The sequence below is a fragment of the Poecilia reticulata genome, chromosome 4 (assembly GCF_904066995.2).
Source record: "Poecilia reticulata chromosome 4, P_reticulata-male-v2, whole genome shotgun sequence".
Taxonomy (NCBI): Eukaryota; Metazoa; Chordata; class Actinopteri; order Cyprinodontiformes; family Poeciliidae; genus Poecilia; species Poecilia reticulata.
In genome coordinates, this window is record NC_088833.1 from 24192858 (window position 1) to 24208959 (window position 16102).

Consider the following 16102-nt stretch of genomic DNA (forward strand, 5'->3'; position numbering starts at 1 on the left):
GAAAAGTGTGGCATGCATTGTATACAGCCCTCTCTATTGAATTTCCCTGTAAGTAAAGTCTAGTACACAAAATTGCTTTCAGAAGCCACCTGTGTGTTATATAATCTCACAGTGTGGGCAAGGAGATCATTAATCAGACTACTTATTTTTGCACTGCACAAATGCTGACTTTGAGGAAATGAAAAAAAAAACCATTGTTAAAAAAAAATCGCAAGTCCTATTTACAGTTTGCCACAAACCACAAAAATGTATGTGCAGTAAACTTGTAAAAGAAGGTGTTCTGGCCAGACGAGAGCAAAACTTAATTTTTTGGCCAAAATCAAAAACTCCTGACGGAAAATAAACAGCAAATCATCCCAAATACCACAATATCAAGCTGTGAGGGACAGAGGAAGTTGGTCATTGTTGATGGTTTGGATGTTCACTGTGGTTTCAAAGCTTTGTTCCGTTCTATATCAATTACTTTGCAACATAGAAAACACCGAAAGATGTCCCTGTTTCAAAAAGAATACAGATGTACTATGACTTAAGAATTAAAACATGGGGCTCACTGGGATTTACAGATATATAATTATATATAAAAAAATATATATATAATTATATATATTATAAATAATATATATATTATATAATATATAACCCTGCTTTAACAAAGTGTTGCTTTGTTACACTCTGGAGTGCAACAAAGCAACACTTTGTATTTTTATTAGTGCAGACCGCGTGATGAAGTGTTTTTTGTGTTTACTGCTGAGCTGTTTTCTAGGAACACATAATCCATTTAGCCAGTTAAAACACTCATTTGTTCTGTTTCATCTGTTTGGTTGGTGGGTGAAGCATTATTTGAAGATAGCAGGAAAACATGCAACAAAACCTATCAGACTGCACATACTCTGCTCAGCCTGTGCTCAGACTGTATGAATTGTTTCTTGTTTGTAACTTATTTGGTTTGATGGAATAAACCTGTCACAAATGGGTATTAGGAAAGTGAGAACAACCAGAACAATGCGACAAACACAGAAGAAAGACTCAATTTCCCAGGGTGCTCTGCGTAAAGAGCAACAAATATGGCGGTTCGCTTCAAGGTACCCGGACGTGACAGGAATTATCAACAGATGAGCTAAAGGAGCGAACACCTTCGCAAAGCGGCTGACATTTTTCATTTATCGTTTTCGTATCATTTTTTTCTTGAGTGGACGGCTTACTAAAGCATAAAACAGGAAATGCCTTCTCCAAAGGCTAAAAACGCCGGTCGCAGGGATGGCAGCCCGGTGCTCGGCAGTAACTTCGACTTCGTGTCGCTGACCAAGCCACTGAACCGTTCCTCCCCGCCGCACCTCCTCCAGCGACAGGGCTCCGACCCGACCACCGCTCGCCTCCGGGCCTCGGAGAGCCCCTCGCGCCGCCGAGGCTCCGGCTCCTCCACGGGCTCGGCGAGCGGTCAGGGGCCACCCGAGGAGGACGGCATACGGCTCAACCCGTCCCTCATCGGCATTTCGCTCAGCTCCCTGCTCGCCATCGACCTTTGGCTCTCCAAGCGGCTCAGCGTGTGCGCCTGCGAGGACTCGTCGTGGGGCAGCGCGCGCCCCTTGATGAAGCTGATCGAGGTATCCGGACACGGCATCCCGTGGCTGGCAGGCGCTGCTTACTCCATGTACAAGAGCGACAGTGCTGCAGGACAGGAAGTCATGCTCAACCTGCTCATGGGTAAATGCGCTCCGTCATGCGTTCATTATTGTAAACAACACAATAACTGGATTCGGTGCTAATTCACATATCTGCATAATAACCCCTGCTTTGCTCTGCATCCTCCCGCCTCCACATCTTGCATAAGCCTCGCCATAAGTGAGTGATGCTGCCTGTCATGATCATAATGTTTTCCTTTATATGTGGAAGCACCACCTGTCATTGTCACCGCTGACACACAGGATTCTGAAATATTTAATGGAGAACAACAGGGTAATACAAAACAACCAAAGGTTTCTCTGATCCAACCCCACCCCCACCCCGAAATTTGCCACTTTTTAATTTTATATATATTTTTTATTAATTCAGATCTTGAGTTGGGATGCTTTTCACCTTTGTGAAGCACTTAAATAAGGGGGAAACAAGCTAGTGCTTCAAATAAGCGAAAATCCAACATGTACACAGGAAGCAATTGGGTTTAAATGAGATTCTGATAAAGGGAAGCATAACATTTCTAAACCGGATAGGTCCTGATGAAACTAAAAAATAAAACCACAAATATTGGAAAGAATGGAAAAAGTGAAAAGCAAGTAAACTCTACATTTATTGGCTGGTGTTAAAATGAATTAGCAGAAATTTCATCTAGTTCATTCATAGTGTTTTAAATCAAGATAGTTAAAATAAATGTACTCGTACTCTCTTGTAAATACTGATGTTGTCCATACTCATCCTCCTAAATGTTCTTGCAACTTTACTTTGATTAGACCAGGAGCAATAAAAAACAATGTCTAATTCCTTGTTTGTACCCACAAACTTGGAAAATAGAGTTGATTCTGATAGCTAGAAGACAAGAGGCACGTAATACGAATAAGTATGTGTTGTTACCACGGCCAGTAATGATTTTAAAAGTCATTCAAAGCAAAATAAAATCATCTCTTAAGCACACAGGAAGTGTATTTTACCGAGGAGGTAATCGGCTGAATTTTCACAATTTCCTCCTGGTAACAAAAAAGTCTTTTAGGTAAGATTTGAATTAAATATAGCACCAATTAAAAGAAAAAAGAAAGTTTAGGATTAGTGACTGACAGATTAATTTTATTTTTACTGAAAAGTTCTCGCCAAATTCTAAAACTTTTATTTTGTCCATAGCTTTTAAAGTTTGTAGAAAATATAGATCACATTAGACTTTAAAAAGAGAAAAATCAAATAATTTAGAACAAATGAAGCCAAGCATTTGAATGCGTAGCTTATGATGTGATGAGAAATGCTTGCTTTCATTAGCATTTTCCTAAAATCTATTCTTCTGGGTGGTTTCCCAGCAGATTTTTGGCAGAGTCGCCGCGGCGTTGCATGAATTTTTTAGCACTCTGTTGCTGGCGGACATAAATCCTCCCAAACAGCAGGCGTATCTTAAAAGCTCCTCTAATCAGAGCTGATGGTTTTATTCCCTTTTACTTACTGGGAACATTTCTGCAGCATCATGGTCTAACATTAAAATGTGCTGCCGCCACATTATCTGATTTTCATTGAACAATATCTACAGTCTGCGTTCGTTAACATGAGAAGTAGACATCGGCTCGGTTCACACTGAAGACTTTTACCCAGCAGGCTAGGATGTGGTTGTTGGTGTCGGGTTATTTCAGGGGTTTACGCTTTGTTGTCATCGAGAGTTTTGATCTGACCCCGTTTTGTTTCCTGTCATTTCTAAATGGCTGTTGTTTCAAATACTCATTTGTCAGCTTCAACTTCTACTTGCAGAGTAGAAAATCTAAAGTTCTGGAGCACAGAAACATCCCGTTTGTTGGTCCGAAATGATGCACGGTTTGTTCAAAACTCCCTCGTGGGAGAGGACTCCAGAAGTATGCAACGGTGAAAAGGCAAACTGACCTTTGAGAAACCTGTTAATGTTAGTGAGATTAACTTTAAAAATGCATCGGTCTCTCACACTGTGTGGACTTATTAGGACACTTGGAGTGAAGTCATTGGGCAATGTTATTAGTAGCACATGTAATTTTAGTTTTAGGTCAAGTCTGTATTGGAAAACTTGATTCCAGGAGGACTGAGGAGGAGGCGCTCTGAGGTTTAATCATGTCACATGTTTCTGATGAGGTAATGCAGACTCTTCTGAGGGTCATTTACTGAGTCTGGAAACTTGATTAAGATGAATAAACTTGGAGTGAAAATTTCTCGTCAGATTTGAGCAAATGTCAGTTCTGAGACTCATGCACTTTCTTCACATAGCCACCAGATGGCGACAAGACAATGATGTCTGAAGGACTAAAGTTTGATAGGTTTCACTAATCTTATGTTCAATCTGCATGTAGAGTAGTGCTGAAACAATTAATCAACTAATTTAGTAAATTATTAATCATTAACTTGAGTGTACAGACCAAAAAAATGGCCACTTGGTGAAAAAAACAACATATTCAGGGCAGTAATTAAGCCAAAACTGTACAAAAAAATCTATATGTTTTGCCTTTATGATAAAAACACCTTTGTCTTTGTAAATAAGTTCTACACAGAACTCTGTAAGTTTTAGCTTCACCCGGTTTAGATTTACTAAAGGAATGCTGTGGAGTTTAGGTAATATAAAATGCTTATTTTCTTATTTCAAAAAGCAATTGAAGTATTTGATTCTTTGCATCTTTTAATGTATTTCTAACACTATAAAAAAATCTGTAGACTGTGCTGTTTTTTTTTTATCGTCAGAATAATTGTTAAATCAAAATAATTGTTAGTAACTTAGAGGTAATCTTTGTGCTGCAGTGTTGTGATGTTTCTCCGTGTCTTCTTCTTCTTCTCTCCCACAGGCCTTCTGCTGGACCTCATCCTGGTCGGCGCGGTCAAAGCGGTGGTGCGTCGGCGTCGGCCGGCTCACAACCAAATGGACATGTTTGCCACCTTCTCCGTGGACCGCTACTCCTTCCCCTCCGGCCACGCCACCCGAGCCGCCATGTGCGGCCGCTTCCTGCTGGCCCACCTGGTGCTGGCTGCGCCGCTCAGGGTCCTGGTCTTGCTGTGGGTGGGCCTGGTGGGGTTCAGCCGGGTGCTGCTGGGCAGGCACCATGTTACCGATGTGCTGTTTGGGTTTTGGATGGGGTACTGCCAGTACAAACTGGTGGAGATACTGTGGCTCTCCCCTCAAACTCTACAGGGGCTGCTAGGGCTTTTAGCTTAAATTTAGAGACTGAGACAAAGAGGGGGCGGTGTGAAATGGTTTTGCTTTAAGGGCCTCTGCACATTTTTTATTTTCATTTCTCTGCTGTAAAATTGTTTTTATTGGGGTAGACTCAGGAGAAGAGTTCCCCAAAGTCCTGCTTTCTGCTACTTAACAGACATTCAGTCTGGTTCTTATCTTTTATTTGAGTTTGCAGATAGAAAGCATCTACTAAACATCAACTTTCAACCTACCTGTTCATCAGGATACACACGGTGACTAAATACATTTCTAGGACCAAGTTGTGCTTATGTTTTTGTTTTTTTTAAATCACATGATCAGGATAGCATTTGTTATTTTCCATTAGTTAATGCAGAGGCAAGCGAATATAAGAAGTAGTTTTGAGTTCTGATCCATAAGATGCAGTAAAAAAAAATAAAACTAATGCATGTTTAGATGTTTTTCTACTACTGTGGATGGGTCACTGTTGTTAAAGTAAGATTAGTAAAGTTGTTTCAAACATGTGGGTTGGGTGGACTGTGTGATACATTCAGCCCATCACACTCAGAGTAAACCCAATTAGCTTCTTATAATCAATATTGTCATCATGTTTACACTTTTTCTGACTGATAATCTGTTCTGTTGCATTGCATCGATCTGGTTTCCCTGCTCTGCCAGATCAGATCTGACCACTATGGGGATATTTTAAGGATTTGGGGGTTGAATGTTGGGTGTTTACACTCAATCCTTTTGGCCATGTTTGCTGGTATCTGTGGATTTTGCTTCACCCAGCAGCAGCAATCATAAAGTTCTGGTTCACTAAGCCATATTAATATCAGCGGGAACATGTATAAGTTTTTAAATCTTCTACTTGATATACAGCTAGCACTTATAATCAGTCATCCGTCACAGCGTGCGCTTGCTTTGGGTGACAGGTTTTTTTTTATTTCACTTGATTATTTCCTTTTTACCTTCTGTTATTAATAAATTATGATTAATGAGGGACAGATTATCACTTGAATTTCCAACATTTAAAGAAAATCTCTGAAGAATATGCATTTGAATTAAAGCTAAACTGTTGTTTTTAAGCAGCAGGTATCCAAAAATAATCAGAGAAAATAAGAGAATTGTAAACTGTAAAGTCAAAATTTCTGAGAGAATGTCTAAGCATATTGTTTAGATAATCAGCTAACGCTGCTAGCTTTCCACTCTGCATGGAGAACAGTTTCAGGCTTTCCACACAGCAAAGGACACGATGCATCGTCATGGCTACCTTCTCTATAGCTACGTATTCACTGATCAATAATTACAGCACATCTTTAGCTGTAGAGAAACTAAAGACAAAAATCATAGATGTGTTGTTTTATTAGTATTATAGGAAAGTTTACATGTGTGATGCATGGAGTAAGTCTCATTTTCTTCTGATTGTCAAATATTTAAATTAACAGAACAAATATATGCTTTACGGGGGGAAAAAACAACAGAAGTCAGACAAAGGCTCAGGTTTTAGTGAAGATGCGCTACTATCCTTTCCTCATACGAAAACTAGCAGAAAATGAACTAATTCCTCTACTGCAGATGTGTCAAGCTTGTGCTCCCAGTTCACACTGCAAAAACAATCCTTGGAAAGTGTCAAAAACTTAGTTTTGTGCCCTACTGATCTGGTATACGGCCCGAAAGTTCATAGAGGTCAGCAGGTGGTGTACAGCTTTGTAACTTTCTTTACCAAGTAGAGTAATAAAAACATAAACATGTCTGTGCAGCATGCCAAAAAGAATTGGCCTAACCAAGCACATTTTCCCAGTACAACATATCTTTGCTGGAGCTGATGTTTGCTATATAATGTCAAACACATTTTCATGACTGTGACAAAAAACAAACTAAATCTTATTTCTCTTCTGCAAACTAGCAAAAGTTGCCTTTCTTGTGAATGTGCTACTGATCTTTGTTTTGAAATCCCTCATCATTTCTTTCTAAGATCTCTAAAGGCAATAACCTGCAAATGGGCCAGACTGACATCCAGGTGTCTAAACACGATGAGTCTTCCTTTAGACTTAAGCTAATATTTCACAGTGTGTGTTTGAGAGTGCATGCTTAGGAGTTCATTTTTTAGCGTCATCTTGCACTTAATATTTACATTAAAAAAAAAGGGCATTTCTGCGTAGCGACGCAGCCGGTGGAAATGACGCAACAATTATGTGTGTTTAATAGCAACACAGGGTCACGGAGGCTGATGACCCTGGATTGAGGCGTGTGAAGCTCTGGTTAGCTGTAGTGGCTTTCTGCTGGTTGGTTTCAGCCAGATCCAGACGTTCCGTTCCACAAACGTTTCCATCAGCGACTCTTTGGTTGACCCGTGTCAGACTGTTCCCTCTTTCTGCAATAACGGACCAACGGTCTTCCCAGTACATGGCGACTTTCCAGATTTCTGCGTTCTTTGCTGTTGCGAATCACAATATGCTGAATAGCACATTTATGACCAAATTTGTTTTATGGTTGTCCTACTGTGAAGAATATGAATAGACCTTAATCTAAGAGAAGCAAAGTAAAATAAGTTGCTACACTGTTAATATTTGAGTGGTGGATAGATTTTGCACTCATCAGCTGTTTTCGGTTTTGCTTACTTAAAACCGATATACTGTATTGAAGCTTTATCTTGAAGTGTTCAGATATGTGTTGGTGTGATTGCACTGTGTCGTGTCAGTACATTTGCTTCTGCTGTTGAATATGCTCTACACTTTGAATGTAAAGATTTTTAATTAAACGGGGAACGCAACCGAAACCGCTTACCGTCGTTTCTGTGACGAATTATTGGAAAAATCTAATTTGTTTTTCAGCTCATAAAGATATGTCATTCCTCATTCCATAAATAATTTCAGGACAAGATGTTTTTAATTATGCATTAAACAGCAGCTTTAATAATGGAGTTCATCAAGGTTCTGTGTTTGGATCAAAAGAGAGCAATTCATAAATACTACTGCTACATAATTGGTGGTGAAATATTTTAATCTGTGAATTAAGATAAAACCAATGAGTCACTCAATTAAGCTAAAAGTTGAAAAGAAACCAAGATGTACAAATTTTCAACTCACAATAACATGGAAGGTTACAACTATTAAAGTTCTGCAACTATTTCTTACTGGCTGCATGTGTCATAAGATGGACCATTAATCAGAATGGAAAACGATTATAGTAAGATAAAACTGTTCATCATTCTTATTCTTTAATGATTGTAGACTACATCAGCGCTCTGACAAAGTTCATCAACATTTCTGTGCAGGAAGGGAGGCAACATTTAGAGTCCTACCCTGTTATTTTCAATAATGTACAGGTGTATTTAAACAACAAAGATGAAATATTTTTATGCTCATTAAAAAACCAAGAGAACCAGCAGTTCAGATTTTGCTGAAAAAATGCAGACAGATGTACAGCAACTTACAAAAGCATTTACATTCCTTCACCTCTTTCAAATTTTGTCACGTTAGATCCATAAGTTTCAATGCATTTAATTTGAATTTAACACAATTAACCAACATAAACATCAAAAAGTTTCCTCCATAAGTCACTTTGTTAGTTATCAGAGTTTACCCATTTGTAATTAAATCTCTGTATAAGAAAGCTCTACAACAAAATATCCCAAAGATTTAACAAAAAAATCACCCATAGCAGTAATTAGAATGGTCCAACTAAATCCAGTCAAGAGTTGTGGCAATACTTGAAAAGTGATTCTCAAAGACACTCCTGATCTAATGAAGCTGTAGATTTGAAGAACAAGGGGACATTTTAGGAGTGGAGAGTCTAAATGCAAACACACAGCAAACTGTTCAGATTTTTGTTTGAAAACGAAAAAAAACATGTAACAATTTCCTTTTAATTCACACGAATGACATGAAATAAAAGTTAAAGTAAGTCATCTGAATGCATTAGTCTTCAAGGGAATGTAAGTCACGACAAACGAGAAGCCCACCTCATACCGTAGAAGATGCTTTCAGTGTTTCAGTAGATTGAAGCTGGACATTGTGCATTAAAAAAATAAAATCATAATACAATCATGCAGACGACATGTGCAGTGAGTGCCGCTCATTCACCCGTCAGCCGTCTCCCACCCACTTGATTTTAACACGAACTGGACTTTAGTCAAAGTAAAACCTCACTGATTTGGGTAAACATTGCTCAAGCCAATAAAAGCCTTTTTCTGGCAATTATATCAGGAACAAGAGAAAACAATGAGGCTCTGCGATGGTTCCTTTGTGTATAAAAGACTGCACTTCAGGTGATGCTTCTCCAAATGGGACCGGACAGCGGCACACAAGGATCATCACAGTAAGAACAGGCACACTAGATTTCTGTTCATTTTATAGTTAAAACATTCCAGTCCAGTGGTTTAATAAGATAAAACTAAAGGGCTCAAGGATTTTGCATGGGCTTTTGGATTAGTGTTCACTCTTTAAAATATCTAATCAAAAACAAAGATAACAATCTAGCGCTTTCAATGAATTGAAAGATTGCCTTTGCCCTGATTTATACTTCTAAGAACCAAGAAGATTTTATGACGGGACATGAAAGGAAAAGCTGATAAGAACATAATGCAGACAGCAGGTGAACTAGTAATTGCTTTGGGTGCAAATAGCCAGATAGTGACTGCTGCAAAGGTGTACTTTTAGTTTAAAATGTCAATACAGCATTTACAGAAAGTGTACTTATGTCAAATAAGGAATCACAGATATCAGTGATATGAAGAACACTGGTTGACGCAAGGGAGGAAAGTAGATAAATTGAGAAATCGAGAGGAGGGAAATAAAATGAAACCCTTGATAACAGTGGAATTGCTCAACTAAAACTGCACATACGGTTGCTAAAATTGAATTCGTTTTCTGTCCTGTTGCAGCTCCATCATGGTGCAGAGAGTGGCAGTGATCGGGGCGGGCCCCTCTGGTCTTACCTGCGTCAAGGCTTGCCTGGATGAGGGCTTGGAGCCCACCTGCTTCGAAAGCAGCGACGACATAGGAGGACTCTGGAAGTTCAAGGCAAGACGCCAGCTCTAGTTGAATTTCCCTATGTTTAATCACCAAACACAACCTTGAGAAAGTATTTGCACTCTTGGATGTTTTCCACATTTTTCACATTATAATTATGAACTTCACTGTATTGGTTTGAGACCTCTTAGTTTTGCAACGTTATTAGATTCCTGTCAACTGGGATGTTCCTGCAGAAGAAAAGCAGCCGTCTTTTTTAACAGTGTTTTTTTTTCTTCATAGTCTCTTTTCCTGCACAGTGTTTGTTTTTCTATGCAGGAAGTGCCTGAGCCAAGCAGGGCCAGCATCTACCGCTCTCTCACCATCAATATTTCCAAGGAGATGATGTGCTACAGCGACTTCCCCATCCCCGCCGATTACCCAAACTACATGCACCACTCTAAGATCCTGAAGTACTTCAGGATGTACGCAGAGCACTTTAAAATACTGCAACACATTCGTTTCCAGGTAATGTAAAACAACCTAATTCTTAAGAAACCTTTATTGGTCGAAATCTGTGCTGTCAAGCCTGTTTCGATAACTGCTGGGTGTTTTTCAGACCTCAGTAAAGAAAGTCACACAAAGACCTGACTTTTCTCGCACCGGTCAGTGGGAGGTGGTGACTAAGACCAAAGATGGACTGGAGGAGAGGCACATATTTGATGCAGTCATCTGCTGCTCCGGTCATTACACCTACCCTAACCTGCCACTTAAAGCCTTTCCTGGTTTGTCTCGATCTTGTATTGTTTAGTTTGCACATACAGTTAGAAAATTCATAGCAAAACAATCGTGACGGATTTTCCAAAACCCAAGAAGCGATTGTAGCATGTGATACCTCCTGCAGGAATTGAGACGTTTGAAGGAAAATACTTCCACAGCTGGGACTACAAGGGACCCGAGGACATGCACGGGAAGAGAGTGGTGGTCATCGGCATCGGCAACTCTGGAGGAGACATCGCCGTGGAGAGTAGCAAATTTGCAGAGCAGGTTCTTGTTCTCTTTGTTTTGTCTTTTTTTGAGGTAACACATCTCTCTGTTACTTGCAGGAATGTTAATTAGCATCTGTTCTGTTGCCCAGGTGTATATGAGCACCCGTCGCGGCGCCTGGGTGATTCGTCAGGTCTCAGATAACGGCGTTCCGGTGGACATGATGTACAACACAAGGTTCGTCCACATCCTATTCCAGCTGCTGCCCGTCAACTTCTTCAACTGGTTTGGAGAGAAGAAACTCAACGGCATGTACGACCACACAACGTACGCCCTCAAGCCCAAACACAGGTGGGTGCTCTCCTGAAAATACACAATGCCGAGCAAAAAGCATTTCTTAAATTTTAGTCATTAAAAGCCGGTGTCCTGCAACTTTTAGATGTTTCGCTGATCCAACACACCTGAATCAAATGGCTGAATTACCATCTCAGTATGCACTAAAGTTCTCCAAAGTTAATGACCTCATTACTCAGGTGTGTTGAAGAAGGGAAACATCTTAAAGACATCAACCCTGGAGGACTGGAGTTAAAGATCCCTAGTCTATCGAATAAAATCCAATCAGTCACACTGATGTTTATGGAAAAAGTGTGGAAAAGTTCAAGGCAAGGTTGATTAGATTTCTGTATCTCTTTACTGGTCAGTCACTATGGTGATGTGCATCTTCCCTTTGATCGATCATTATCTCCTGATCTCTCGTAAGTCCTGTGTTCCTCTCTCCTTCCTGCTTCCACAGGCTCTTCAGTCAGATCCCAGTGATCAATGATGATCTGCCTCTGAAGATTCTTTCAGGATCCGTCGTCATCAAATCGAATGTAAAGGAAATTTGTGGCTCCACTGTGGTGTTTGACGATGGGAGCACAGTGGAAATGGTCAGAATCTTCCTCCTAAGTATTTTCAAGAGTCTTTCTACACTCCCAGAATGCTTTTCACTGATCTATGTCTTCTTCATTGCAGGTAGACACAATTGTGTTCGCCACAGGGTACAACTATGGCTTCCCCTACTTGCCAAACAATGTTCTTTATAAGTCAGGCCACAGAGTAGGTCTCTACAAGCACGTATTCCCTCCAAACTTGGAGCATACCACTCTAGGTGTGGTGGGTTTCATTCATGCCCTCGGCGCCATCATGCCTCAAGCGGAAATGCAGGCCCGATGGGTGGCACGTGTCTTCAAAGGTGAGAGGCAAGGCTTTTACATCTCCTGTTGTTAGTTGAAACCCTTCAAAAGCCTGAGTGACCCTAACATGTCTTTATCATTTTTTTGCTTTTAAGGACTTAAGAAGCTTCCCTCAAACCAAACCATGACCAAAGCTGTTGACAAGGACACTAAGGACATTGAGAAAAAGTAACTTCCCATTTTTGTCTTCTTTAAAGATAATAGATCACCTATTTTTCGCAGTCTATTCAATGTTTGATGTTACAACAATTTGTTGGCCACCTCCACAGCTACATTGTGTCAAAGTTGACCCCGCTGCAGGTGGACTTTGTTTCCTACATGGACGACATCGCTGGAGAGATTGGAGTGAGGCCGAGTCTTCCCTGGCTCTTCTTCACAGACTACCAGCTGTTCAAGCATGTGCTCTGGGGACCCGTCTCCTCCTACCAGTACCGGCTGATGGGGCCAGGGAAGTGGGATGGGGCCCGCAAAGCGATCTTCACCCAGTTCGATCGGATGTACCAGCCCCTAAAAAGCAGGAAGGTCTGAATAAACACCATTTTTAAACCAGTTTTAAACTTCAAATCTAATCTTTTCAAATATAAACTACATGCATTCTCTTTTCACGTCCGCCCAGCTGGAGGAGCCAGAGTCCTCCATTACGGGGCACCTGGTTAAGCTGAGCCTGGTGATCCTGAGTGGAGGAGCCGTGGCGTACTACTTCCACACACACCACCCAAACACCATACCCACCCTGCTGTCCAACATTCGTCCACAGGCAGCCTGGAGATGAGTGAAGAACTCGGGACTGTTCAATCCAATCGGCTCAAAACCAGACCAATGACAGTGACATTGTGCTTATTCCGTGCGCTTACCTTTTGTGAACTCTTGGAAGTGGATTGCCAAATTATGCTTATTAGGCGACTGTTTCAAAATACAAATGTAGATTTAAAATGTGTTTGTGCTTTTAAACAGGTCAGCTAAACTTCACTTCGGCTGCTGTAATGCAAGCGGTACGCTCAAACATGTATATTTAAGTAAGTGATTTTTGTTTTTTATCGCAAATGTAAAAAAAAAAGACTTGCGGGGTTTTTTGTTTTTCAAAATAATTTTTTTTTCACCCATTTTCTGTTTACTGATAGAGTCCATCAGATTTTTTAATTAAAAGTCTAGTAAGTATATTTTGTTTTTCCTCAAAAGCACTATTAGACATACCACCCCAGTTTAATTCTGCATGTGTCACTTTTTTTTTTTTTTTGCACAATAGAGGAACACTAAAAAATAAACTATACCGTACCCTGTAGCTGCTTTATCAGATATATAACATAATGTTTGTGTGCAAAAACAATTGTATCATCAGAACTTGCATATTCATAATAACAGCACCCTTCGTATTTTTTGGAAACACATTTCTAGATGTGCGAAGTTCATCGTGTTCCTCTTGTATCGCAGCAGCAAATTTTGAGTACTTTTTTTCAACTAGAGGATCGCTGCCAATAAAGTCGCCAATATTTCTTGGGAATCCTAGCAGAAGTATCTTTCAGTTCATAATTCAGGATCTGTCTAACATCTAGTGATTTTATCAGACATCTATGTCTTCCTTTTTCTGTTGAGTGTAAATATGATCTTTTCTCCTCATTCATTAACCTTGTATGTTTTGCATGAGGTTACTCAGCCCCACCAAACTAAAGTCCCAAATGAAATATTTTTGCAATATGTGCTGCTCTGATCAATTTTTGACTAGCTTTAATTGTCAAAAGGAACTTTTAAGGGTCGTAGTACAACAGTTTTGGAGATAAATAAGGTAAATGTAACAATGACTTCAAAACAAATGATTTCTAGTCAAGTTGGTGAGAAAAAAACATCTGTACACAGATCATACACAAGCATCTAAAAACAATATAAGTTTCCATTTTGTTGAAAGATATTTGTGTTGGCTGCATGTAAGATTTTGATTAATGTTCACTTTACCAAGTAAGTAATTTTTATTTTGAATCTTCATCCAAAACCGAACGACACAGATTCCACCTGTGGGTTATTTTTAATCACAGAAGAGAAACTGGTACATCTCTTTGTAGGACATCATAATTATGTATTTGAGCTGCTCATTTTACCCCGGTCAAGCCTGATCAACACGAGAAGTTGTGAAAAACACCGTTTAATCCACCTATTGTCTAAAAAAAGCTTCTTTTTTTTTTTTACACTTCAGATTTGAAAGTGAAGTGAAAATCCGAGTCTGGAGGAACTCAAACATCATCATAGTGCGCCCCCTGGTGCTGACGTCTCGCAGTGTAATCTCCTGATTGTGGCTGATCAGCTCAAGCTGAAAGCTGCTGTAAATGTGAATGTTGCTTTAAGAGTTGAAACTTTGAGCTTTTGAAATCACTCTGTGGCCTTTGGGACTTGTGAAATTTTTCCATGCACTTTCACTTGCTGAGAAGGTTTTTTTTTTTTTTCCCCCAGCTCAACCCAAAGGGGGGGTTTCGATCAAAGCTACCCAGAACCTTTATCCTCTGGAACTTTTGCAGCCGCCTGCAGTCTGGTACAAAGAGCACACTCGTCTAGTTTCTTTCATTAATGAGTAACATTAGCAGCAGATTTTTTTCTTTCTTTCTTTTCTCAGATGTTTTTAATTTTTAGGGCTCCAGAAGTTCGGATATCGTCTTTTTTCTGCTATAATGTTTTCTCTTTTATTAATCCAGCATAAATATGAGCCAGTGCATTTACCCATTAGCAGTCTCATTAAGAGTAGTCTAAAACACTTTATTCACAAAGAATGTTGATGCACTTAACTCATTTACATGCCAGAGACAAGCGTGGAATTTTCCATCAGCCTGGGCAAAGTCTGGCCTGCTCTGTCTGCGTCACCTTTGTGACCTTGATGGGGGTTTTCTAACATGTGGGATTATCTTTCCCCTCCCCCATATATAGGTCTTCCAACATCCTCAAACCGTTCTTACTGTATTCCTACAGATTTGATGATGAATCATTGTTAACTGGGAAGGGATCTTTTTTTCTGAAACTAGCCCAAGTTCCAAATAAGCTTAGATGCACCAAAATCAGGGTTCCGAACTTTGACCCCTCTCCCTCCGGAGCTAGTAGATTGTGCTTTTCCATTAAGCCAAAAAAGGATTTGTGATTAGCGTCAAGGAAGAAGCTAAAATGTGCGTAATATGGAGGGCATTAGGGGATAATATCCAAACCTCGGTTCATTTTGATCATTCTTATTCAGCCACAAGAGAGAAACCATATTTCATTCGGGACTTGCAAAAATAATAATTTGATCCAAACTTTCCCATTGCGACTGATTGAATTGATGTCCTGATGGAAGGTGAATCTCCATCACAATCTCAATGCTACTGCAGCCTCTAACACAAAATTTCCCACAATATTGTCATGTGTAGCTTTATTCATCTTCCATTAATCAGCTTTTCTGTCCTCCTCATAGCATGATGCTGCCACCACCACCCTGTTTCACCATGGAGATGCATTAAAGGATGTGCTTTGCTACTTTTCTTTAACACATTATTCTGTCAGTATAGGCAAACATTTTAGGCAGATCACCTTCTTTCCGGTTGGTGCCTACGGACAAACTTTCTTTCAACGCTAGTTTTTTATTTGCCAGATTTGTGGAGTGCACAAATAACAATAATTCTGTCAACAGATTCCCCCGTTTGAGCTGCGGATCTCTGCAGCTCCTCCAAAGTTACTATAAACCTGTCTTAATAGGTTTATTGTGTTGTATTTTTTTCTGTAGGAATCACATACTTAACAGAATACAAATATACTTTGCAGATTTCTATCTTTAGAAATGCTGAACGGAGGGGGGGAAGCATCGTCTAAGCTTCAACAGACTGAAATGTTTAAAGTGTTGATGTGAGGTCCGGACGCCATTCAACAGTAACCCAACTTGATGTGCAAAGCACTTACAAAGGACGTGACCCATAGTCCCAGTTTCATCAAGAGAACCGTCCTGTCTGAGCACAGATGCTGGAAGGCAATCAGAGGCAATCTCTGAGTAAATAATAGTTTACTGAATAGTTGACATTCATAAGCTGGGAACGTTTGGACACATTAACCAATTTATTGACTCCATCTACTGTACA

General features: G+C 39.9%; 2 protein-coding genes across 3 annotated transcripts; both read left to right on the forward strand.

The window, feature by feature from the left end:
• The first annotated feature begins 914 nt into the window (after positions 1 to 914).
• On the forward strand, positions 915 to 7622 carry plpp6 (phospholipid phosphatase 6). The gene is made up of 2 exons (XM_008407340.3): positions 915 to 1704; positions 4494 to 7622. Exons 1-2 carry the CDS (start codon positions 1221 to 1223, stop codon positions 4859 to 4861), a joined length of 852 nt encoding a protein of 283 aa, XP_008405562.1. The 5' UTR covers positions 915 to 1220; the 3' UTR covers positions 4862 to 7622.
• Positions 7623 to 7754: 132 nt separating this feature from the next.
• LOC108166039 (flavin-containing monooxygenase 5-like) lies at positions 7755 to 13712 on the forward strand. 2 transcript variants are annotated; one of them, XM_081606512.1, is made up of 11 exons: positions 7755 to 9163; positions 9729 to 9867; positions 10135 to 10323; positions 10415 to 10580; positions 10700 to 10842; positions 10934 to 11133; positions 11576 to 11711; positions 11797 to 12016; positions 12113 to 12185; positions 12287 to 12539; positions 12634 to 13712. In XM_081606512.1, exons 1-11 carry the CDS (start codon positions 9117 to 9119, stop codon positions 12787 to 12789), a joined length of 1722 nt encoding a protein of 573 aa, XP_081462638.1. In that variant the 5' UTR covers positions 7755 to 9116; the 3' UTR covers positions 12790 to 13712. The 2 variants fall into 2 exon arrangements, with proteins under 2 accessions (XP_081462638.1, XP_081462639.1); XM_081606513.1 differs by lacking the exon at positions 12634 to 13712 and having other exon boundaries at positions 12318 to 12495.
• Positions 13713 to 16102: the final 2390 nt, after the last annotated feature.

What these genes read in the sequence shown, in the direction of transcription:
- plpp6 (XM_008407340.3), top strand. Translation starts at nt 1,221, where the DNA reads ATGCCTTCTCCAAAGGCTAAAAACGCCGGTCGCAGGGATGGCAGCCCG. An exon ending in CATGCTCAACCTGCTCATGG is followed by an intron (nt 1,705 to 4,493) that starts GTAAATGCGCTC and finishes TCTCTCCCACAG; the next exon opens with GCCTTCTGCTGGACCTCATC.
- LOC108166039 (XM_081606512.1), top strand. Translation starts at nt 9,117, where the DNA reads ATGCTTCTCCAAATGGGACCGGACAGCGGCACACAAGGATCATCACA. An exon ending in GCCACTTAAAGCCTTTCCTG is followed by an intron (nt 10,581 to 10,699) that starts GTTTGTCTCGAT and finishes TACCTCCTGCAG; the next exon opens with GAATTGAGACGTTTGAAGGA. An exon ending in GGTGGCACGTGTCTTCAAAG is followed by an intron (nt 12,017 to 12,112) that starts GTGAGAGGCAAG and finishes TTTGCTTTTAAG; the next exon opens with GACTTAAGAAGCTTCCCTCA.